The 23,781-nt window shown below is 40.2% G+C and overlaps 1 protein-coding gene across 1 annotated transcript; it reads left to right on the top strand.

Annotated features, from left to right (window-relative positions):
- Window positions 1–215: 215 nt before the first annotated feature.
- LOC125917374 (teneurin-3-like) lies at window positions 216–23,144 on the top strand. The gene is made up of 2 exons (XM_049623589.1): window positions 216–691; window positions 21,318–23,144. Exons 1-2 carry the CDS (start codon window positions 460–462, stop codon window positions 21,650–21,652), a joined length of 567 nt encoding a protein of 188 aa, XP_049479546.1. The 5' UTR covers window positions 216–459; the 3' UTR covers window positions 21,653–23,144.
- The last annotated feature ends 637 nt before the right edge of the window (window positions 23,145–23,781 follow it).

Below are 23,781 nucleotides of genomic sequence, written 5' to 3'. Positions count from 1 at the left end.
ATTTTCATCGTTGTTGTTGTTGGAAGCAAGTTTTCTAGATAGGCAATAGTATTTCTTTCCACCATTCTCCACATTGAGAAGGATATAGGGTGGTCAGATTTTAATAGCTTTTTTTAATGTTTATTAATTTTTGAGACAGAGAGAGAGTGCAGAGTGTGAGCGGGGGAGGGGCAGAGAGAGAGGGAGACACAGAATCCAAAGCAGGCTCCAGGCTCTGAGCTGTCAGCACGGAGCCCGATGCAGGTCTCGAACCCATGAACCATGAGATCCTGACCTGAACCTCAGTTGGACGCTTGATGGACTGAGCCACCCAGGTGCCCCATAGGGTGGTCAGTTTTTAGATGAATGTTATGCTGACGTTATGCAAACCTTTTATCTTTGCAGAGAGGCCAATGCAAGTTGCCCCGTGAGTGTAATCTGTGCCGACCAGGACTGATGTGCACCCAGAAGGAATGAAGTATGGATGTGAAAGAACGTAGGCCTTACTGCTCGCTGACCAAGAGCAGACGAGAAAAAGAACGGCGTTATACAAATTCCTCAGCAGACAATGAGGAGTGTAGGGTCCCCACGCAGAAGTCGTACAGTTCCAGTGAAACCTTGAAAGCTTTTGATCATGATTCTTCACGGCTGCTTTACGGAAACAGAGTAAAGGATTTGGTTCACAGAGAAGCAGACGAATACAGCAGACAAGGTAGGTCACCGGTCTCACAAAACAAGGCACACTCAGAAGGCGCCCACTTGGAGGTGCCATGTTTTTCTCCTCTATGGGTGACATGATTATTTTCCAACTTGGATGTCTAGCCTCTGATTCAGATTTTTGAGAAACTAGATGGTCACGTAGTTTTCCAGCTTAAAGGTAGAAAGCCACCTACAGACACATTGACCCCAGATAAGGGTACCGATTCATGTAGAGAATCACTGTGCACATATAAAAAATTTTTTAATGTTTATTTATTTATTTATGTATTGAGAGACAGACAGAGCGTAGGTGAGGGAGGGGCAGAGAGGGAGACACGGAATCCGAAGCAGGCTCCAGGCTCTGAAATGCCATGTCAGCACAGAGCCCGACACGGGGCTCGAACTCACGCACCGTGAGCTCATGACCTGAGCTGAAGTCAGACGCTGAACCGACTGAGCCCCCCAGGCGAGAATCACGGGGCACATTTTATATGTGAGGGGTGTGATTCTGCACACAGCCAGCGTTTGTGTGTAAACTTGGGATTCAGGCCTCGTGGGCTCCCTCGCCCTCTCTGGAAGGTGCTCACGGACGTTTTTGCAGTTAGAACTGACGTAAGGGAACGGGAGAGGTTGACAAGCAAAGACCTTTCACTCATTGAAAAGTAACAGTCCTAATTCTGAATTATCTCATGAGCCATGTAGCCCATGTGCTGATGTCTATCTGTTCATACAAGAGCCTGCTACTGAAGGGTTCAGGTTTCCCTCCGGCAGGCGATCTAGAACATTAAGTTCTACCTTAAAACATCCCAGTTTCACGTAATATAACCCGTTATGGTTTGGCCACTCACGTGTATTTGTTGAACGTTTTTACGCTCTGTTTTCTGCCTGTACACTCTACCAGTGGAGTAATGACTTCTGTAACTTGCCTTCACAGTCTGAAACCTACCAATCTCCATGCTTTCAGACAATAGCTTATTTTAAATTGGGCATGCCTAGGTTTTTGTTTTCTAATACATTTTTTGGAGATGCAGGCACGATTACTACTAATAAAAATAAAATCCTCTCCCATTTGTATTGCAGAGTCAGTTTACACAGAACTTAGCATCCCTCAGCTATTTTAATCAGGAAATGAGGAAAAATAAATTAAACTGCAAATGTAAAGAATATATTCCTTCTTTCCCAGTCACCTTACAAACAGTGTGACCAACAGTATGATACTGAGCAAGCAACAAATTTCGGGAAAATAATGCAATAAATCATGCAGAAGTTTGGAAATTTTCCATGGTTCTCTTCTTCTCTCTATTGTGAAAAGAACCATCCTAACTAGATTGAAAGAACATTCACTCACCTAAACCAGTTTGCCTCAAAGAAGACTCATTTGATTTGCTAAAGAGAGATTTTTTTCCCCCTGAAGGATATCTTACTAAAATTACAGGTATCATCGTTTATGAAATGGGATATAGTAGCTTGACATAGTAGTTTTTTTTTTTTTGAGATTCAGTTTTTTTAATGTTTATTTATTTATTTTTGCGAGAGAGAGAGTGTGAGCAGGAGAGGGGCAGAGAGAGAGAGAGGGAGACAGAGACTCCAAAGCAGGCTTTGCACTGTCAGCGGAGAGCCTGATGCGGGGCTCCAACTCACAACTGTGAGATGACTGTGACCTGAGCCGAAGTCAGACACTTAACCGACTGGGCCAGTTTTTAAGGGAAGATATAAGACATAATATTTGAGATACATACCCTCGGTAAGCCAAGGGACTTCTAAGTCCATTGTACGATGTCTTATAATTCCAAACCCAAGTGTTTTTTTTTCTTTCGTATTGTCTACACAGCTGACATAGATTATCAGGGTACAGGTTCCACCAATTTAAAAAATAGTAGGTACTATGAAATGCATGCAGTCTGAACCTGGTGTGAAGCCTTGCCTTTTGTAACAAAAACAACTAGTTTAGTGCCCTATCGGAAAAAAAAAAAACACAAAACAAAACATTGTGGAATACCATTAAAAAAAAAAAAAAAAAAAAACCTCAGCACATGTGGCATGATGCGTGGGGGAGGCTCATCTCCACCCCAAGCAAGCATTTCGTTTAGGCAGCACGAAGGATGCTCAAACGGGTTAAAAATAGCGAGCTGAAATTTTCACCTCCTAGGCAGCGCTAATCCAATGCAGACTGTTGTTGATGACATGGCCATACCATCTGCGGAAACCCTGGAACCACAGTTCTTAGGGGACCCAACAGTACTATTACTCAGCTTGTCGCCAGCCAGCCAGGCGCGGGGCAGGGGGGAGAAGAAGAGGGGCAGAGGGAAGAGAGAGTGAGCGAGGCAGCACGTGGAGGCGGCTTGTTGGGAGCAGCGGAATGAAGCAGGGAGCAGAGGTTTAAGGGCCGGAGAGAAAGGAAAAGCAGGAGTGCGGTGTGTGCTCGGGCCCGCTTTCCACCTGACGTGTTCGTCAATCGGGCCATATTGGAAACACGAATGGAATATACTGCTACGTATTGCTCATGTGCGCTGATCCCTTGGTATGCTCCAGTCATGGCACTAGCCAGGTTTTACGTGCACCCTCCCACTCCTTGGGTGACGTGGGTCCCAGTAGTGCCCTCCTTTCCCAAGTGGGGAGGCCTGACACCCCAGGGCTAGCGACGGCCAAGCGGGGGGCTTGAACCCGGGGCCGGTCTGCCCCTAGCGCTTGGCTTCCAACCTCTGTGCCGTGGCCAAAGCCAGAGAACGGGCAGTTCCGGGTCAGAATTCCCCTTTGCTTTATTGGTGCCAGTTGTGGCCCCTTTTGATGGTGTGGCTAGAGGGCAAGGAGGAGACTGGAGACATCTTTAGGAGATACAGCGATATGATTATTTGGGACCAGGTGGGATGAGCTTGAGGGAGAGGGAGCTATTGCAAATACTTTCTCTCTCCTGTGGTTTGATACAGGGAATGTGTGTAGCCAGAGCAGTAAATGTAGGAGAGAAGTGACGGAGGAAAGTTTGCTGTCGGATTCTGTTTTTCTCAAGCACGCATAATGAAAAATCCTCCTAGGCTTCCCTTTCCTTTGAACCTGACAAATGTCAATTTTTCCTCCCTGACTATTATGCTGTGGGATTAATTATTTAATTGACAAAACGTGCTTCCTGCCACAACTCCTGACATCATACACATAATAAAAATGAAAGATGAAAAAATGTTACCAGTAGCCAAAGATCTTTGAACCGATTCCAAAGAATCATGCTAATGTGGCTTGTCTGTGGGGTCCTAAAACAACTTGTCAATCCTCATTCTACTTTAAATGACACAGGCAAGGGCCCCTTCAGCCCAAGGAAGGGATACGTAGAGACCCCTGTGAATGCAATTATGTGAAGCATGCAAACGTAGAAATATGATGCTTTTATGTCTCTTGACCGATTTGGTGGCCTACTGTCCAACTTGATTTTTGTGGCTCTAGTGACTTTCATTAATTATGTATTCTATTTAGAGACTGCAAAGCCGGGGATGGTTGTGTTTTCACAATAATGTGTCATGTGACCAGATCCCACATAGATCTCTTTCTCTGTCTCTTTTCAAATCTCTTCCTATGGTTTATTAGGTGATGGGAATAGTTGTTGTTTCAGCAGCTGTGGAACCCTCCGTAGGTGCGATGGCGTTAGGGTGACAATGACCTGTTTTGCATTCTTGGATACCATTTTCTTTGATTCGGCTTTGAGGAGAATTTATCCTGTCAGGTCTGAGACACATTTCTCATGAAACAGCTGCATAAGATCATCCCACAGTTTTAGAGAAGTGATAAAGTAAGAGATCTTTTTTTTTTCTTCTGCACTATGTGCATTCCTTGTAGTGTCCTCGACCGAACGAAAAAATTTATCAACTCCAACAAGAAATGTTGGCCATGAGGGTGAATTTTGAAACGAGGCGACGTCTGGAAATAGGAACGCTTTTGTTCCGCAGAACCATATGTCTGCAAAGCACCTCTGAGACAGTCTTAACCCAAAATGTTTACCAGTCAGTCAGTTATTGGTATTGGGTGGTGAATTGCAGAATTTTAAAATGAAAAGATCACCATTCACTCCTCATTCACAGAATGGCGGTGGGGAGGGGAGTTATCTGTTTTTAAATTTGAACAACAGAGAGCATTATGTCTGTGTTTATACATTCCTGAAATCAAAATGGAACATACATCTGTAAAGTAGGAAAGGGAAGGAGGAAGGCGGGTTGACAAAGACAGGCGCTCATTGAACAGCTTGCTTCCGGTCCCCAAAACTCTCCTCTTTCCTTACCCCTGCTCCGGGGTTTGCCTTCTCTTCCTGCTTATCGCTGTCAGCAGTGCCCAGCCGTCCCCAGTTCCCCCAAATATGGCTTCTGCTTCTCCCCTCATGACATTGCTCATCTAAGACTAGTTCAAGGGTAGCAGACCCCACAGGCCCTGATTTTTGACGGCTGCACCTCCTTAGTGGGCCGCATCCTGAGTTTATCTTCTGTACAAATATTCCAGATGCTCGGCCTCTCCCTTACCAAGGATAACTCTGTTTTGTGAAACAAAAGAACATTAGAGGAGCAGTCCAGGGTTTCCTGTGACCACGTGTCCAGGATTCCAGCGTTATGGTGGCTTGAATGAAGCCTCATCGACCCATCCCCCAGACAACTCCTTACTTGCTCTGAGCTGAACAGTGATCCAGGGTGCAAAGGAGATCTGAGATTCTACAGAGTCCCCGAAGGACAAAGCTGATGCAGGTAGTTTTTCCCTTTCGGTCGGATGAGCGCTCAGAATGGGGTGCAGCCCTGGGGTGAAGATCAGGAAGAAGGCTGTGACTTTGTGGCAGACAGAGACTGACCTGCCTCTCCATGGTCCTTCTGGGACTGAAAGTTGCCTTGCAAGAGCAGCTGGTTTCCTTGGCCCCTCAGGAGCTGAGGGAACGGACCAGATGTGTTTGCTCTGCTCTGATATTGCGGGAGTGCCAGCCAAGGAAAACAGGGAGGGGAGAGATTTGTCTCTAGAGTCTAGCAGGACTTACCACTAAAGCACCCCCGGAAGGCCACAATGTGCTTAGCGGCACCCAAATTGCAGGAAGTAGGATAGGCTGCAAGACAAACCAATCAGGAAGCTGCTGACGAACACGAGCAATGAAGATAGAGGAGGAAAACTTGAACCTAAATTAAAAAGCATATGAGTGCTTATAGAAATCCAAGTACCAAAAAAGGCAGCAACAAGAAAACCGACAGTAACCAGCAAATGCTAGGCTGGGAAAGCTGCCATTTGCATATGAAAAAATATAATAGATTAGTTGAAGAAAAGAGGGTGTTCACTGATCAAATCCGGATTCATAGTTTTGAAGACCAAGGAGAAGAAACAACTCAAAACAAGAAACCAAGTTCCAGGTAAAATTAAAAAGAAAACACATGTGTATGTGCACCCCCCCCACACACACACACACACTCACCCCAACACACACCCCTAAGCTCATCCTAGAGTTTTTTTTTCACCTTAGAGAAAGAAGATATTTTATAAGCTTCTACAGAGAAAAGAAACAAGTTACTTTTCTTCTTGCTTACAAAAGAAGCAAAATGAATTTCTCACCTGCGACAATGAAAGGAGAAGACAGTACAATACCATCTACTGGGAGAGAAGAACTACAGCCCGGGGATCCTCTGTGCAAGGAAGACATCCTTCGTCTCTCAGAGTAAATTCATGATAGTTGGGGACATGCAAAGATTGTACGCGTGTCGTCTAAGAAAGCGTTCAAGAAACAATACCGATGAAATCAACTCTGCAGTATGTATGTGGACAATTCCCAAATGACGATAACAGAACAACTGGAAATGTCTAGGAACACTACGTGGGAGACCTTGAAAAAAGGCTAGACTAAAAAGTGATCACTTGTCTCAGCAATACCCAGGAGTTGGAGGAAAGTGGTAAGGAAAATAAAAGAGTTCTGGAATCTCAGTCGAAAAGGGAGAGGGCGAAACAGGGAATAGGAGTTTTAGTAGAGAGAAATCATTGCTACTTTGCATTCAAATAATAATGAAAAACATGTATTTGACTATGAATGTCAGGAAAGGGAGGTAATCATTAGAGGAAGGGAAAAACACAGTAGACCTACCTAATTAGCAGGAGGGAAAGGGAATGAATAGCAATCTGATCAATGTAGCAGAAACTGCTCCAAGGAAAAAGGGGAAACAAGTAAAATCATGAATAACCATAAAACAAGATGAAAGAAGGCAAATCTACTATACTACATATTACATGAAATGTAAATGCGCTGAGTTTGACATAAACAGAACTATCCCATTGGTTTCTAAAAATTACTGGTATTTATAATAAACGGACTTAAAAAGGCAAAGGACGGTTGAGAATAAAGAGATCGATAAAGAAGTATCAGGTAAATACCCACCAAAACAAAAAGAAAGAAGGAATGGCAGTGTTAATAGTAGGAACAGCAGAATTTGCTATTAAAAACACTAAACAAGATAAAGAGGACCACAGAGTAAATGATAAAAGACAGAAGGATGAATTGCATACATTAAACAATACAGTAGCTAATAGGAAAAAAATGGTTGTTAAAATACATTTATTTGGGGATATTTTTGGTTTACCTCCTTTGGAATCAGATCTAGAAGACAAAAATAAGGAAGCAATTATATAATATTAATATACATTTTCAGTTAAACATATATATATATATATATATATATATATACACACACACAGACATTTATAACCATCAGATAGAAGGGATGCAATTTTTCATAATTCTACATAATAGTTACAGAAACCAATTGTGCATTTAGCCACAAAAATCAGAAAAGTAGAGACTTTAGAGATCAAAACATTTGATCATACAACTCAGTAAAATTTGAGATAAATAACAAAAAGATAAACAAACGAAACCTTTTTTCTCTCATGGATTATGATAACCCTAGATTATGATAGGAAGCAACAGAAAGCAATGAAAAGAAAGTTCTGCTTTAAAAATTTGTGGGAGACAGAGAAAGCCATAATCATAGGAAAAATATATTGTTAATGAGATTTAAAGAATAAAGACTAACAAAGAGGAATTTGCTATAGATCCTAAGAGATGAGTAAAAAAATAAACAGAAGGAAAATAAAGCAAAGGAAATGGAAGAGAGAGATAATCAAGATTAAAAACAAACAAAAAAGCCGATTCTTTAAAATGGCCAAGGAAATAGAAAGCCCCTGATGATCCCAATTAAAAAATAATGAGAACAAAAGGAGAGATACTGAACACCGTGTAACAACTAAAAGGCACTGCTCCACACAATTCAAATCTAGAGGAATTTATTTTTTCTTAGCAAAATATGATTGACCCCAAATTATTTCACAACATGAAGAAAACTTTCCAAAACCAATTATCTCAGAAGAGAGTAGGAGAGTGGCTAAAAGGTTACCATTATAAAGGAAATCGTTCCTTTTGGTGAATTTTAGGATCCGAGGTGAATTGTACATAACCTTTAAAGTGGAGCTCAATCCAAGGTTCAAAAAGCCATTTAACACCACACACACACACACACACATACACACACACACACGATGGAAAGTACTAAAATTCATATTATAAAGCTGGCGTAACCTTAATAGTAACCAAAAATCTTGATTAAAATAGAACATAAAAGAGGCTATCTAGACCAAAATTACTTCTTGATATATGTGTGAAAAGTAGTCTAAATAACTGTTTGCATGTAAGAATCTAGCAATGTATAAAACGGATGATAGTCTAGGCCAAATTAATAACCAAGAAGTTACTAATCCTTGGTATAATGTGAGGATTTTTCAATGTTAGGAAGTCTATTAACATAATTAGATTAATAAATCAAAGTAGAAAAACATGATCTTATCAATAAATGATGAAAAGGTTTGGGATAAAATTTAGAATCCATTCCTTGTTAAAGTAAAACTCACTAAGTAAAACAAGAATAAAAAACACAAGCATCTTAGTCATATATAAGATGACCACTGAAAAAATTTGAACAGTATTCTAATTGAGGAGATCCTAGGACCATTTCAGTGAAAATCAGGAACATGAGAGAGGCTCACCTCCTCTCTCACAATTCCTATTCAGAATCGTTCTTGATGTTTTAGCGACTGAACTAAGAGAAGAAAATTGAATCATTGATTTATATTTTGCAAAACGTTAAAGTTGGCACTTTTGTGAACCGTATGTCAGTTGTATACATACAAAAACCACATGTCTCTAGAAGTTAAACGAAATAGTTGGAAGCAAATTGGTGCTTGGATGAATACAAGATAAATATACAGGCATCAGAGGTAATGGAGCATAGTGGTTAAGAGCATAGATTCTGGATCCAGGTGATCTGTGTTTGAGTCCTAGGTCTGCCATTCATTAGCTGACTGGCGAGTGACGTAACCTTGGCCAAGTAACTTGCTTGGACACATTACTTAGTTTCTCTCTGCTTCAGTTTTCTTCCACATAGATTGCACCTTAGTTTTCAATCTATAGTTGTGGAGAATGAAATGAGTGAGAATACTGCCTGATACATGTTAAATACTATTTTTGAGTAATTATTAAACAATAATTGGCTAGCTTTGAAAGTCAGAATAAAACATCCTATCCAAACAGCAACAAACACTATAAAATTCTTTGGAATAAATTTTATAAAAGTGCTATGAGGCCTTTTATTAAGAGATCTCTAAAATGTTATTGGAAAACATAAAACAAGATCTGAGCAGATAGGAAGACAGTCAATGTTTTTACATGGGAAGACTGATACCCTAAGAATACCAATTCTCCCCAGAATGTGTGGAAGTCAAGGTTTGTTTTAAATTAGAGAAAGGGGTCTTAGAGTTCACATGGGGGGATAAATCTGAAAATAGTCAAAAACATATTTAAAAGGCTAATAATGATAAAATGGCAATTAGATAATATATATAATATAGTATATATACTATATACTATATTATATATTAATATATATATAAATATGTATTATAAATATTATATAGTATATATATAATATATAAAATACGTATTGTATATATTATATGTTATATAATATATATAAATATGTATTATATATCTTAATATATAATATATATAAATACATATATAATATATATATTAAGTCCTATGAAGCCACTGCAATCACATCTATACGATATTGGCATAAATAAGGATAAGTCAACCAGTGGAATAGACTGAAATTTCAGAAATAGATCCTAGTATATAGGGAAATTTAGCATGAAACAGAAAATGGTTTTTCTATTCAGTGGGATTTGATAAATGGTGCTGGCACAACTGGTTATCCATCTGGAAGAATATAAAATTGGACCCATATCTCTCAGCATATTCAAAAATAAGTTAAGATGGATTAAAGACAAATGTAAAAAATAAAGCAGGAAGAATTCTAGCAGTTAATTTAACAGACTGGATAAAGTAGGATCGACTTGATCCACAAATAGCAGCAAGCTCCCACAACAACGACTTCAACATCCAACAGTTATAAACCAGGAAACCAGGAGTCTAGAGGTGGACTGTTCAGGGTTCAAAGATGCCATCAAGGACCCAGGTTCCTTCTGTCTTTGTTTGTTCTGGCATCCTTAGCACGTGGCGTTTGTCCTGTGGGTCCCCAGATGTTTGCTGCATTTTCATATTCCTGGCTGAAACAGAATAAAAGCAAAGGTGAGAAGTCCTTCTCCCCTTTGGACTGTTTCTTTTTACTCCCCGGAGATGTCTTGCTGCGTCTCTTTTTTCAGAACTGTTATACTTGGCTACGCTTAGCTGCATGAGAAGAGGGAACATTTACTATTTTTGCTTTCCAGCTTTTATAACAGAGGAAGGCAAGGAAAAAGTGGTTGTGAATCCACACAGCCTGACCGGGAGACTACCCGTACACATCGAGAGTAGGGCAGACCCTTCTCCTAGAAACAGAAAACTCAGAAGAAAAAGCTTAAATGATTAATTTTGTATTTAAAACCTGAGGTATGTAGATTAAAATACCATAAACAAAATTATTACTTTGGGAATTATGTTTACGACCCACGTGACAGATATAAGGTCTAAGATGTAATATATGAAGAGAGAACTTTCACCAATTGAAAACAGAAAGACAAACAGTCCGATGGGAGAAGCGTCAGGGATAAACCATTCATAAAAGAGCAAATTTAAGTAGTCGGTAAACATGTGGAAAGGTGATCGGTTTTCCTGTTAGTCTGAGAAAGGCAGTAGCTAACCCCAGCTCCTATCCCCCCACTGCAAAGCTCCCAACCTGGCTTCCCTCACTGAGCATTTGTGGACTGTGTGACTACCGGTGCTCTGCTTGGGGAATATTCCTCCCACCTTGGAAAGCGGAAAATTAATGGAAGAGGCTATGGTGGTGAGAGGTTTTCCCGGTTGGAATTCTGAACACATTTTTTCAGGGAGACAGCCTCCGTACCTGGATGTCATGCTTTACTGTGCTTTTCATCCAGTTCCTCAGACACAGAGAACTTCATTACTTATATGTTCCATCATGGCCCCCTACATGTTGTTTTCATAGGAAAATATATCCAGTTGACCCTTGAACAGCATGCGGGTTGGGGCCCCGACACCCCACACAGTCAAGAATCCACGTATAACTTTTGACATCCCCCAAACTTAACTACTAATAAGCCCACTGTTACTGGAAGCCTTACCAATAACATAAGCAGTCAATTCTCATACGCTCTGAATGCTGTATGTATTATATTCTGGATTCTGACAATAAAATAAGCTAGAGAAAAGAAAATGTTATTAAGGAAATCATAAAGAAGAGAAAATACATTTATAGCACTGTACTATATCAAAAAATACCCACATGTAAGTGGGCCCACGCAAGTCAAACCCATGCTGTTCAAGGGTCACCCTGTCGACTTCTCAACACAGTATACTCCTAAAGTGAGGACTTTCTAGACAATTGTGAAGTTTTGGCTTAGTAAGAAACCAAAAAAAAAAAAAAAAAAAAAAAAAAAAAAAAAAAAAAAAAAAAAAAAGCAGTGTATGAATCGCTTTATTCAAAAACTTTTAGATAAGAATATGAAGAAAACAGAACAAAAATCCATTTGTAATACTAGAGAGAGTGGGGGAGAGAGAGAAAGAAAGGAAAAAAGGAAAGGAAAGAAAAGAAAAAAAAAGAAAACAAAGAAAGAGCAGGCTGCACGTGTAGCTGAATATGGAAAATTTTGGGTTTACCTTCTTCCTTTCATCCAGCTTCAGCCAGGGTGAGATTTCATTTGGTGCTGGGCAGAGGCACATTGTCTCTACTGAACCATAACCACAATCCTCTTAAAAACAACTTCTGCTGGCATTGCGCTATAATGTTTTGCTGGATAAAGACATTTTGCCTGTTAGAATGATAGCATCCATGACATATCAGGATTGTACCGAGGGAGAGAATGAAGAGAGTTAGTGACATATAGGTGGGACCATGCCTCTCAAATATTTTCATCAATTTCCAAATAGAAAAAGGCCCATTTTTAGCTTTTAGATATAGATTGCTTGGGCGGGGGGTGGGGGAGGGAACTTTTATTGCTAGAATATTACTGAAATGATGAATAACTTAAAAATCTTTCTCTATGCTGTATGTTCCAGAGAGGTCAAAAGAATTAGATTCATATTTCTTAGATGTAGAACATGAAGGTTATACATATCATTTTAGAATGTCACTAACAGCACTGGGCTGATGTAAAAATAGTATTAACACCACCTTTAAGATAACAATTATGTGTCTGTCTGTACCATTTTATCCTGCTTCGGAAGCGAAATGGGACACATTCATTTTTTTTCCCCACTCCCCTTATTTTTATTTTATTTATTTGTGTTTTTTTGCATTATGAAAATATATTAAACATTCCAGCATGTTGAAAATTGTGAAAGAGGAAGATTTGGGAGCCAAGAGCAAAATGCTTTTAATTTTAAAGACGGAGATTTAGTTTAGTCTTGGATGCCATTATGGTGAATAATGGGAACTGATCCTAGACTTCAAAAGAAATATGACCATATGGTCTTACCATTCAGCACTTAATGCTGCTATGAATTTCCAGTTATACCCCAAACTTTTCATTTCCCCAGTGTTCCCCCTCACCTCTGTCATCATACAAAAATGAAAGGAATCTGAAACCCTTTTTTTTTTTTTCCTGAAATCCTAACTGATGCAGAGAAAGCTTTTTCTTGGTGAGCCTAGGGTTTTGTAAAGAAAGACAAAAACCTGAAACATTAATCAGATACACCAGGCTAATTACCGCAACTCCAAAGTTTATTACTTTTAAATATTAACTACTTAAAATGATTCATTTAGAGATCAAAATGATTAATCCTTCTCAGTCACTATAAATGTCAGCGGCGGGATTAAAGGATTTAGATGGTCATGTTTACTCAACCTTACGTTTCTGTACTTAAAGACACAAGTTAAATAGTTCCAGTTTATCATTGTTGCCCGTTAATGTTTTCCTCTCAGATGCCTCTTTTAGCTCCCCTGCCTAACTGATCGTTAACTAATTTTGGCTGTGAAAGAGGCAAGTGTTTCTCTCTGGCTTGGTGGCCAACCTGCTTTGTAGATTACCTTCCAGAAGGTGTGAGTAGATAGATGTAGCTTATAGCCCTCCTCCGGACACAGTGGGGGTAATCCTTTCCCCCTGCTTCGGCCTTTATTGGTCTGATGTCTTGAGCCCCCAGCTTCCTGCTACATTTTGTATCCGGTCCTCCCCACGTTGCCAGTTTCGGATCCACATCGTGAATCACTGTGGTGCCGCTTCAGTCGCAATTATTAAACACCTGCTGCTTCATGCCCAACCGTATGCATATTTAAACCAATAGCTACTGCAGCTTGACTCAGATACCGCCAGACAGGGTGTAGACACGTTATGATCACTCGGGTCTTAGATTGTTCTGAAAAAAAAAAAAAAAAAAAATTACTAAGTGACAATAAGAAGCAAGTTCATTTCGGAATGCTTTTTGATAAAAACCAAGCGCGAAGTTATTTCTCTAGTTACAAATTGTTGCCAATATCAAGGTGACACCGTTTTGGGGGTTGGGTGTATAAATCCTTGGTGATTCATGCTTACAGAGATGCTCTTTCGTTACAAGTCAGCGGACTCACAACCGAATGTTTGTGATTTGAGTCACCAGACTCAAACCCATTATCTGGGTTTGCTGCCCGCTTCCCCCCCCCCCCACCCCGGAACTCCACAAATCTTCTCCTGAAGAAAATGTACGTTCTCCGGGCCATTCATTTTTAAATGTTATTTATTTATTTATTTATTTATTTATTTATTTTTGAGAGAGAGAGAGAGAGAGAGACAGAGAGACAGAGAACGCATGAGCGGGGGAGGGGCAGAGAGCGAGGAAGAGAGAGAGAATCCCAAGCAGGCCCTGCTCAGCACAGAGCCAGAAGCCAGGCTCAAACTCGGTAAGATCATGATCTGAGCCACAACCAAGGGTCAGATGCGTAACTGACCCAGCCACCCAGGCGCCCTGGGTCATTCATTTTAACTCTGCTTTCTTTGCTCACAAATATACTTGGGGTATATGATATACTTGTCAATATACTTGTCACCCTCCTCACCAAGTTTGCCATGGCGCCTCTGGCTCCTGTCCTCATTGGCAGAGGTGCCCTGCACAGCTGAGTTCAGGATAAATGCCCTCGGGCCAACCTGCAGTGGCTTCCATCAGACTCGTGTTTTGAATAACAAACCGGATTCTAATTATGACATACAGATCATGTTCTCCGTCTTCTAAGAACTTGAGATCATCAGTATGTGGTTATGGGTGTTACTATCACATGACCAGGTAAATTGAGCAAGCCGCTGAAGATGCTCGCATTTTACATACAGTGTAAAATGGGGTGGGGCAGTTAAGGTATTTAATGGGACTTAAAGTTGAATTTTGGAACGTTGTTTTGTGTAGGGCCTTATAAGTAACGATCTATACCATCATTGCAATTTCTGTTGCATGTTCAAGGGTGGGTATTCCGTTCAAACCGTGACAAATATAGCTTAAGAAGGTTAAAGCATTTGGATTGTCCCATAAAATAGGCATTAGGTCTCAAAGGGGAAAACGTTACATACATTTCTAGATTGTGTGATCTTCGTATCGTTTTGCAAACGCAGCAAAAACAGGGAACTCTAGATAAGATGGTGGTGACATTAATTCCACAAGCATCAAATGGGAAATATTTGCCCAATTTGTAGTTTTGTGTTATCCTCCACTGTTGGGGGAATGTCAGTGCCTCAGGAGAGAGAATCCATCCAAACTCACAGCAACCAAGGAAAATATTTAAAGACAATTATAGATTATTTTATTTCCACGTATTAAGTGTATATTGAATCTTCCCTCCGTTTCCCAAACTCCATTTGGGGGGTTGTGACTATAGAAGAAATGAATGAATAGCCACCATTTTCCAAAGCCATGTGTGATGAAAGGAAGGGCAGAAATGAAATATTGCTGTTCCAACATTTCTTACACAACTTTACTTCTTCGCAACCAATAAGGAAGGATTTTTAAAATCCAGCTTCTCCCGGAGAAGGTAATAAATTAAAATTCTAATTATGGAAGAGGAGCTAAAAATTAGCAAATCAAAAAATATATATATTTGGGTTTTTTAAAGGATATAGACTTCAATTTTTTCTTTAGTATGTTTTTTTAGATTAAGGGAAATAACATGCAGAGTAAAACTTCACAACTATAAAATAGAGCATCACTAATTTCCTTCCCTTACAGTCCCCTCTAAATGATCATCACAACAGTTTTCTAGCCTTCCTCACCTTTATTCATGCTCAAAACCATAAGCACTCACATAATCTGTTGGTTCTCTTTCTTAGTTTCCAAAAATGGGACCAGACTGTACACACCATTCTGCAACTTGTATTTTTTTTTTTTTTTTTACTTAAAATATATATCACGGGCTTCCCTCCAGATTCAAAGATATAGGTCCAAACTCACTGTTTATGCTAGCCACATAGTGTTCCATTGAACAGGATACATAAAGTATTCAGCCATTCCCTTTCTGGTAAGCATTCCAATTATTTTAACTTTTGCAGCCATGACATAGTAATCATTATTTGTACATGCACATTTAAGATCAGGTGATTTTAGCCTCAGAAGTAGACTTTCTGTGCTGAGTATTTTTAATTTTAATGGAAAAACATTTTCAAAGAATAAACCAGCATGATAGAAAGCAAAGAAAAAATAATAGGATAAAATTATAATGAATTCACCTAGCGGGCCCACAGAATCAACTGTTTTTGAAAATCACAGCAATTCTTGGTTTGTACCCCAAATTTCAGTACCGCTGACCTCCATTCCAATTCCCCATTGCACACTTGGCGGTATGATATACTCTCTCACAATGTGGTATAAGAGAGAATCTACACATGATAACAAGTGTGGAATATACACAAGAGAAATGAAGATATATATTGACAAAAACTTGTACATGAACGTTCATGGCAGCATTTCAGAATAACCAAAAAGTGGAAACAACTCCAAAGTCCATTAACTGGTGAATGGATTCTGTAACTGAACCCAAGTGCATCGGCCCGAAGCACAGCAAAGCCAATCGCTGAGACATCAGGTATGCAGTAAGGGAACAATCTATTCAAGAGGCAGCCAGAGGAGGAAATGGGGGGGCAAGGCCAAATCCACTTCCCCAAAGGGGAACAGAACAAGCTTTTTGTAATCATAGGGATGAGACTACATTTATACTGATGAAAAGGAGCAGAGGGAACGTAAGATCATCCATAAAGAAAGATGGAGAATGTGCATTGAGCGAACATATCTGTAACACACATCCCAAGTTTATTTTGGAATGGAGACTTCACATCGGAGTGAGGCAGAACTCAGCCCTTGACATGTTGGGAAGTTACCTTGGGGCAAGGAGGAGGGGTTATGGGCATGCTCTGAGAGCCGGCATAGAGTTATCCCTGGATAACGAAAGTAGGGCCTTGCTTGTTCCTAGGCTGGGGCCGTATCCGTTGACTTTTGAGTCCAGGCTTCTGCAGAGACAGCTGGTGAGTTTGTTAGTGGGGTCTGAAAGACACAGTAACACATTAGGGGAAGCGGTTCTCTGAAAAACAAGTTTTAAACTCTCTGCTAATTTAACCTCATTCACCGTATGGGGCACGGATTCAATTCCCGCCGCCCCCTTCCCCCCGAGTTATGATCATTTCTCAATCTTGATGACTTGGGGCAATGACCAGTACAGCCACTTCTTTATCTCCTCATTTGAGGTTGGTTTGGGGTAAGGAGCAGTTTTTGCAGATCTTATCTGTAGCACGCCTATGTGAGGGGCTAACCGGAAGTGTTTAACCCATAGGTCACAGCAGCGAGGGAAGTCGAAACCACATGGAGTCAGACGTGCCAAGTTTTTCCCTGTTACAGATATCCCATACAACTGAACACTACTTGACCCTAAAACTGAAGTATGGATATATACTACAATGTGGATGAACCTTCAAAACGTAATGCTGAGGGAAAGAAGCCAGGCGCAAAAGTCCACATACTGTAGGGTCTGTAGGGTCTGTTTTATTTGAAATGCCCTGAATAGGCAAATCTGTAGTGACAGAGAGTGAATTGGCGTTTGCCTAGGGCTAGGGTGAGGAGAGGAGGGGTTGGGGGGGGGGGGTGGCAAGAGGAGGTGACTGATCATCGGTACAGAGTTTCTTGGGGGGAGGTGATAAAAATGTTCTGAAGTTGATTGTGGTGATAGTTGCACACCACAAGGCATGTACCGAAAACAGAAAAAAGAAAAAACGGGAGAGAGAAGAGAGAGAAAGCAAAATCGAGACTGTAGAGCAATCTAGACTCGAGGGAAGAAAATAACCGTGGGTTGGGAACTGGACCACCCAATAGTACAATCTGTTTCTTCTCAACGCACCCAGAGATAGTAGATGTCTTGCTTACTGGTGAATGTACTTGGCCTTGCAGCTTTGAAAAATCCCTCCCTGCTCTGACAACGTTATAGATGCTTTGTGAGAAAAAGTCCAAGAAGCTAAGCCATTTCCCAAGCCCCTTCCTTTATGGGAGGAGTAGCTTTGCTATGTGCCGACCTCACTTGAAGCATTAGCTGGTCCTGTCCACTTTGTCACAGACCTTTACTCATTTCTTTCAAAATGGGAACTTTTTTTTTTTTAATGATCCAGCCTGCCCACGTTGTTGTTTTTTCAGTTTTTAAAAAACAGATTTTCAAATTTATAAGCATAGGAAAACAAAAACGCCTAATCTGATCCAAGCTATCGTTGCCTTTTAATCACAGTGAATTTCACCCTCAGGTATACTTTATTCTCACTGCAATGTATGGTTTTGGTACTGGTTCAGATTATAGTAGGAAATTCTGTGTTGGCCCCGCTAATCGAGGTGACCAAAATGCAATGTGCAGGAGATAAATACTTACCTCACCAGTTCTAGCCAAACGGAATTAGCACAAAGACTCTAAAAGACAAAGAGGGAAATTAGGGTCATGTTGTTAGAACCATTGCAAAGAATACAGCCTGAAGAAAACATGGAAAATAAGAATAAATGTGTCCTTATCTCTTTCATGTTTCTTGAAGCCAAAGCAAGATGGCCAAGTTTTTAGCTGGTTCCAGAAGCATTTTTTCTACCTTTGTCTTTCCACTTTTGTACATTGCCCTAAAGCCTTCCCTACCAACCTCGCTCAGCCCAACCCTCCCACCTCTGTGATAACCTTCTGCCAGCTGTCTCTCTTCCCCGAGTCAGAAGCCTTTCTTCTTTCCATCATCTGTTTTTGATAAGTATAGCCCATCTTGCTAACACTGCTGCTAGATTGTGGAAAATAACCTGCTAGAACTAATTTATTCTGGTTTGATCCCTAGGTCTCCCCGGTGGCGTTTGCATTAAAACAGGGGATCCCACAAACAAGAATCCTTAACCAAAGAGGGGAATTGACAGGAATAGGGTCCGAAGCACCTAAGCAGATCTGGGCTAGAGATACTTTTGAATGAAGGAAAAGTGAAAGTCAACGGTGGTGGCGGCAGTGTGGCTATTCTAAAATTATTTGGAAACGATCCTCTCCTCACCATCAAATGCTACATTTCTTTATGCTTGTCAATTACATTTGTCCAGGGGTTTATTTTTTAAGCCATTCTTGTTTAGCCTTTCTTCATACTAGTCACAATTGACATAAAGTATCTCTTAAACCAAGTCGTGAGAACCCTGAAAGATGAAAAAATAGAAGAGTAAAGGGATTTGAACAGAGCTAGTGAGTGGCTTTAACTTCGATCTGCTGGAGGTCAGGTTTAGTGTTCTCTTCTAGAGGAAACGACAGCAGACTTTTTAATTTAGGAAGCCAATCTAACAGGGTTCCCTCCGCGTGTGTTTGCTTTCCAGCTTGCATTTCAGAAAGAGCCCGTAAGAGTTTTGAGTTATTGTGAGGCGTTGATTTCCAAGGGTCAGATGTTGAAGGAGTTTGGACTCTACGTATTGGCTCATAGGGATGGTGCTTTGGGTATTTATTTGCAAAGTGAACTGTGTTTACATACCTGAGCAACAAATAATTGAAGATAGTTTTCTGTTTTCCTTCACCTCATAGATTTTTGCATCAAGATGTTACCATTGTAAAAAGTCAATAACGTGGAAAATGTTTTAAGTTGCATTTCAAAGATTAGAAAGAAGTTTTACTGCTTTTAACCTCTCTCTTATTTTTATTTTCCAACATGGGCACCTCCCCAAATAGAGGAAAGATGCAGAGGATTTTATCATTCATTTTTGCCCTTTAAAAATTATTATGTATTCTTATTTTGAAAAATCAACATGTATAATGGTAATATTTAACTGTTTTTGACCCCTTTCTTCCCTCTTCCCATTTAAAATGTGATGTATAAATAACAGTGGAGAAATTCTCCCACCACTATTCCATTAACTGTCCATGACCTTGACCTTTTTGGGATTTACTTTCATGATACAAGCTACACTAATTCTTTAAAAAAAGATTCTGACAATACTGTGCCTTAATTCGTCAGGCTTGCCCACTTTTTCCACTGTCCAAAGGGCTCTTTTTCCCTTTTCTCCTTCTCTTTTTTATTTTCCGACATATTTTTTGGTTCAGGTACTTATTGAAATCTCTCTGATAAGCAGTTTGATTTGCAGCTAATTGTAGCAACAGATTTTCATTATTTATGAGTGTCAATTGTCAGAACCCATTTTGAAGTCTGACCAAGATAAAGCTGATTCCGACTTCTGATATGACCACAGCAATAAAGCAATTAACCACACTAGTTAAAATGTGCTGAGGCCTGGAGGTTACTGATACCTTTATAACCAAATATGTACTATACTGTGCATTATGTTTGACTCACTTCCTAGAAGATTCAACATGTTGTTATTTTATCACAAATCACCTATGACATCCGCTTTTAAAACATACAGTGTTGTGTTAGCTCTCACACCAGCCAATTAACTTTAAAATGTTCGTAGATTGAAGAGACAGAAGTAGGAAAATGAAGACTATGAGTGATCTAAATGCTTCACATTCTTGAAAGGTTGGTTTTATGTAGTGGCATTTAAATCAGTCGTTGTGTGCTGTTATTCTTTACATGGATGTTGATTCTGGTCGGTACCTAAATCTAAATCTCAGACTCCATCACACCAGCACGAGCCAAGAAATGGAAGAGTCATATACCTGCATCCTACAAGCAAACATATTTCTCCCTCTACTCATCCAGAGGCCCATAAAACATACGTGAAAGTTCAAGAATACATACACGATTGGCAAAGTCATTAATAAGAGTAGTCATTTTAAAGTGTCACCTAATTTAAACACTTTTACTTTAAGTTATTGCCGTGTCGTGGGTTTTATTATGCTCAATTTATTAGTAAAGGCCCGCAGGGTTCACAGCCGTTTATTTTTCAGGGAACTTGATTTTATCATTAATTTTTAAATACATTTTTCTCCCACTTTATTTTTAGAGTGCACTTTATTTGCAAAAATTGGTTTACTCTGATCAATACCGATGTTTCCAGGTGATTACTAAAGATGTCTAGAAAGTCATATGTCTGCAAATTTTCAAGGCATGACACTCCAAAATATAGTATATGTATACACACACACACACACACACACACACACACACACACACACACACACAAGATTTGTGTTTACATCGGTGGCTAACTTAAGGTGGGAATATGTAATAAAGATTGACCAAGCTCCTATTTCTACTTAACAAGTAACTTAGTCTCTTTTCTCTTGCAAAGGAGTGACATCTGGGTGGGAAAAATCCCATCATTTAGGACTAGAGCCAAGACACCAGAGATAACTCGGACAGTTTCTCTTGCTTCCCAAGTTGCGAAACAAAATTTGATCACTGATAACCAGTCCTTTCTCTGGGCTGAGTTGGCATGGTGTGTTCTCCTTGGCTTACCCCCCACACCCCCTCTGGAGGTGCTTACGGGCTTAAGTGGTTGACAAAGGAGCTCTAAGTGGGGGTGTGTGGGAAGTCGGGGGAGGAACCCCACCCGCCCGCCATAATTGCACCCACTTGACCATATGCCATGCTTTGCTAATGTAAACACCTGGTGCTGATAACTGAAAAACCTGAATGCTTGAGTGTTTATTTTAGGGAGATTTCTTTAAAAAAAAAAAAAAGAAGAAGAAGAAGAAGAAAATGAAACATGTACTCACTAGTTGTTATCTTTTTTTCCCCCTAATTAGGACAGAATTTTACCCTAAGGCAGTTAGGAGTTTGTGAACCAGCAACTCGAAGAGGACTTGTGTTTTGTGCGGAAATGGGGCTCCCCCACAGAGGTTACTCTATCAGTGCAGGGTCAGATGCTGATACTGAAAATGAAGCAGTGATGTCCCCAGAGCATGCCATGAGACTTTGGGGCAGGGGGGTCAAATCAGGCCGCAGCTCCTGCCTGTCAAGCCGGTCCAACTCAGCCCTCACCCTGACAGATACGGAGCACGAAAACAAGTCAGACAGTGAGAATGGTAAGTACCATTTTTTGCTCTATAATGTTGGCCTTCAGAGCTGCTGTCTGTTTTAGTCAAATGTGGGGGCATGCTTCTCTTCCTTTCTTCTCTCCTCACATTTCTTCCTTCTCTTTCTTCCTTCTTCCTTTCTTTTGGTTCTAATGCAGTAGAACTCAAGAAGTGTCCTTGAATAATGCATTTTTTCCTGGAAAAAAATCAATATTTGACATCAGATGGTTAAATTATGCAAGCAGTCTATGATGTGTTAGCTATAGTTTTGAAAAACATTTTAATTATGTACAGAAAAAAAAAAAAAAAAAGATTAGCTTTGACTTATCTTGGACCATGTCACCTGTTATTCTCTGTGGGGTAGCAAAGCCAGTGGTGATAAAGTTTACCCCAGAGCCAGCTTGTAATCAAAGATGTCTTTGTAGATTCCTCTTGAAGATATCTCAAAGTTGCAGAATCTTAGAATGGATGAGTGAGCACACAGAATAGTTTATTAACAGGGCTCAAGTGATTGAAGAACAAATTTGATCATGCTTTAAACTTACTGGTTGATGAGAGCCATTGAAATTTTGGTAAAGAGGGAGAGTGTGGTTTTGATGTGCTTTGCGGACTGGATTATCATGCAGTTAAGTCCACACACAGAAATTGCATTGTAGGATATCCAAATAGCAGTGTTGCATACTGTAAGAAAGGTGTCTTTATAAATTATTGGGATTTTTTTCTTAGTGCCAATGCGGGATAATCACAACAGTTCATTTATATACAATAATAGCTTTAAAAGGAAACTTAATTTTTCGTCAGTATTGCTTTTAAGAAGAATTGGGGCGTCAGTGCCAACGTCCCAGACAACAAAAGGACATTTCTCTGTCGGCATTTAGTATTCACGGTGCCCTTGCTACTTTAATATAGTTATTGATGCTATGTGTGTATGATGCACCAGGAAGCAAGGAGAAAATTAAAATGGAGGAATTGCATGACATTTGAAAAGAAAGATGGTTGTTTCACCAACGGCGTTTCATTTGTATTACTTATTGACCAACTTTGTCAGCTTCGCTTTGCCATAGGAAAGCAGGTCTGTTCAGCTTTCCGTTTTAGCTGCCACAGGACGGAGTGGTGCCTAATGCTTTCACTCTTACCGGCTTCCCTTCGAGTCACACAAAAAAAGTCTCACTTAAACCGACTAACACAGGATCTTATGTAGAATACTTCAGCGCGTCAAACCAAAGTCAAGATCGATTAATGATTCGCACTCACTGTATTCATTTTGGAAGTGTCAGTTTTTGATGGTGGCTGGCTTTATTCCAGCCCCAAACAGGAAACAAGGACGGTTCTTTCTGACAAAATGAGTCTTCGAATCAGGCTGCCAGCGTTTCTCTGAGCTAATCCACTCACCTCCGTAAAACCTGTATTTGTATCTGCTTTCACCGGGGATTCAGAAGTTCCTGACCTTAAATGCGTAAGCGTTGGTACAAACTTTGTTTCCTGTCTGTCCGAATCTTCAGGTACGATGGTTATATTCCAAAGTAGCACTCGGCATTTGATTTCCCTAAACTACATGATTAAGGGCTGAGTTGGACCGGCTTGACAGGCAGGTAGTTGTAGAAAAGAACAGAACGTAGCAAGATGATGCATTCGTTTCTGATTATCTGCATTATATCCATACCCGTATCCGTTAAATACTGTCTCGTATCGGGTCAGGTTGTTCTTTCCACCCACAATCTTTGCGGCATCTTTATCCTTTCTAATGACAAATGTATCCTGTTAGAGCATCTGTATTCGTAAAACAGAAATGAAGTGTACGATTTTTAAAATTCTACACCTGCTGAAGCGATTTCATGGTGAATGCCCCAACACATGCCGTTTTTTGTTTTTTGTTTTTTGTTTTCTTTTTGGAAAATGTAAAACTTACCAAATTTTCAGCTTTCAGTTAAGGGTATGAAATATCCAAATGGCAGGGAGGAGAGAAGGAAGACTGGGTTTCTCCCTACCACGGACCCTCACCATCTGCATGGACCGTCATTACGTAGAGGAGGTCCTCGCCTCCCCTGCTCCCTGGTAGACCTTGCTCATGGAGTTACGTCAAGGTGAGAGAAGGTGTGCTCTTTCCTGGCTCCAGGTGCTTGTTATGAAGCAGAATGAAGAGAGACAGGAAGAGGGTGTCAAGGGCCCTGCATCGAAATTCAGAACATTTGGT

The sequence above is a fragment of the Panthera uncia genome, unplaced genomic scaffold (genome assembly GCF_023721935.1).
Source record: "Panthera uncia isolate 11264 unplaced genomic scaffold, Puncia_PCG_1.0 HiC_scaffold_1768, whole genome shotgun sequence".
Classification (NCBI taxonomy): Eukaryota; Metazoa; Chordata; class Mammalia; order Carnivora; family Felidae; genus Panthera; species Panthera uncia.
Note: the sequence above shows the minus strand (reverse complement) of the source record. Positions and strands in the feature narration are given on the sequence as shown.

What these genes read in the sequence shown, in the direction of transcription:
- LOC125917374 (XM_049623589.1), top strand. Translation starts at nt 460, where the DNA reads ATGGATGTGAAAGAACGTAGGCCTTACTGCTCGCTGACCAAGAGCAGA. An exon ending in AGACGAATACAGCAGACAAG is followed by an intron (nt 692 to 21,317) that starts GTAGGTCACCGG and finishes CCCCCTAATTAG; the next exon opens with GACAGAATTTTACCCTAAGG.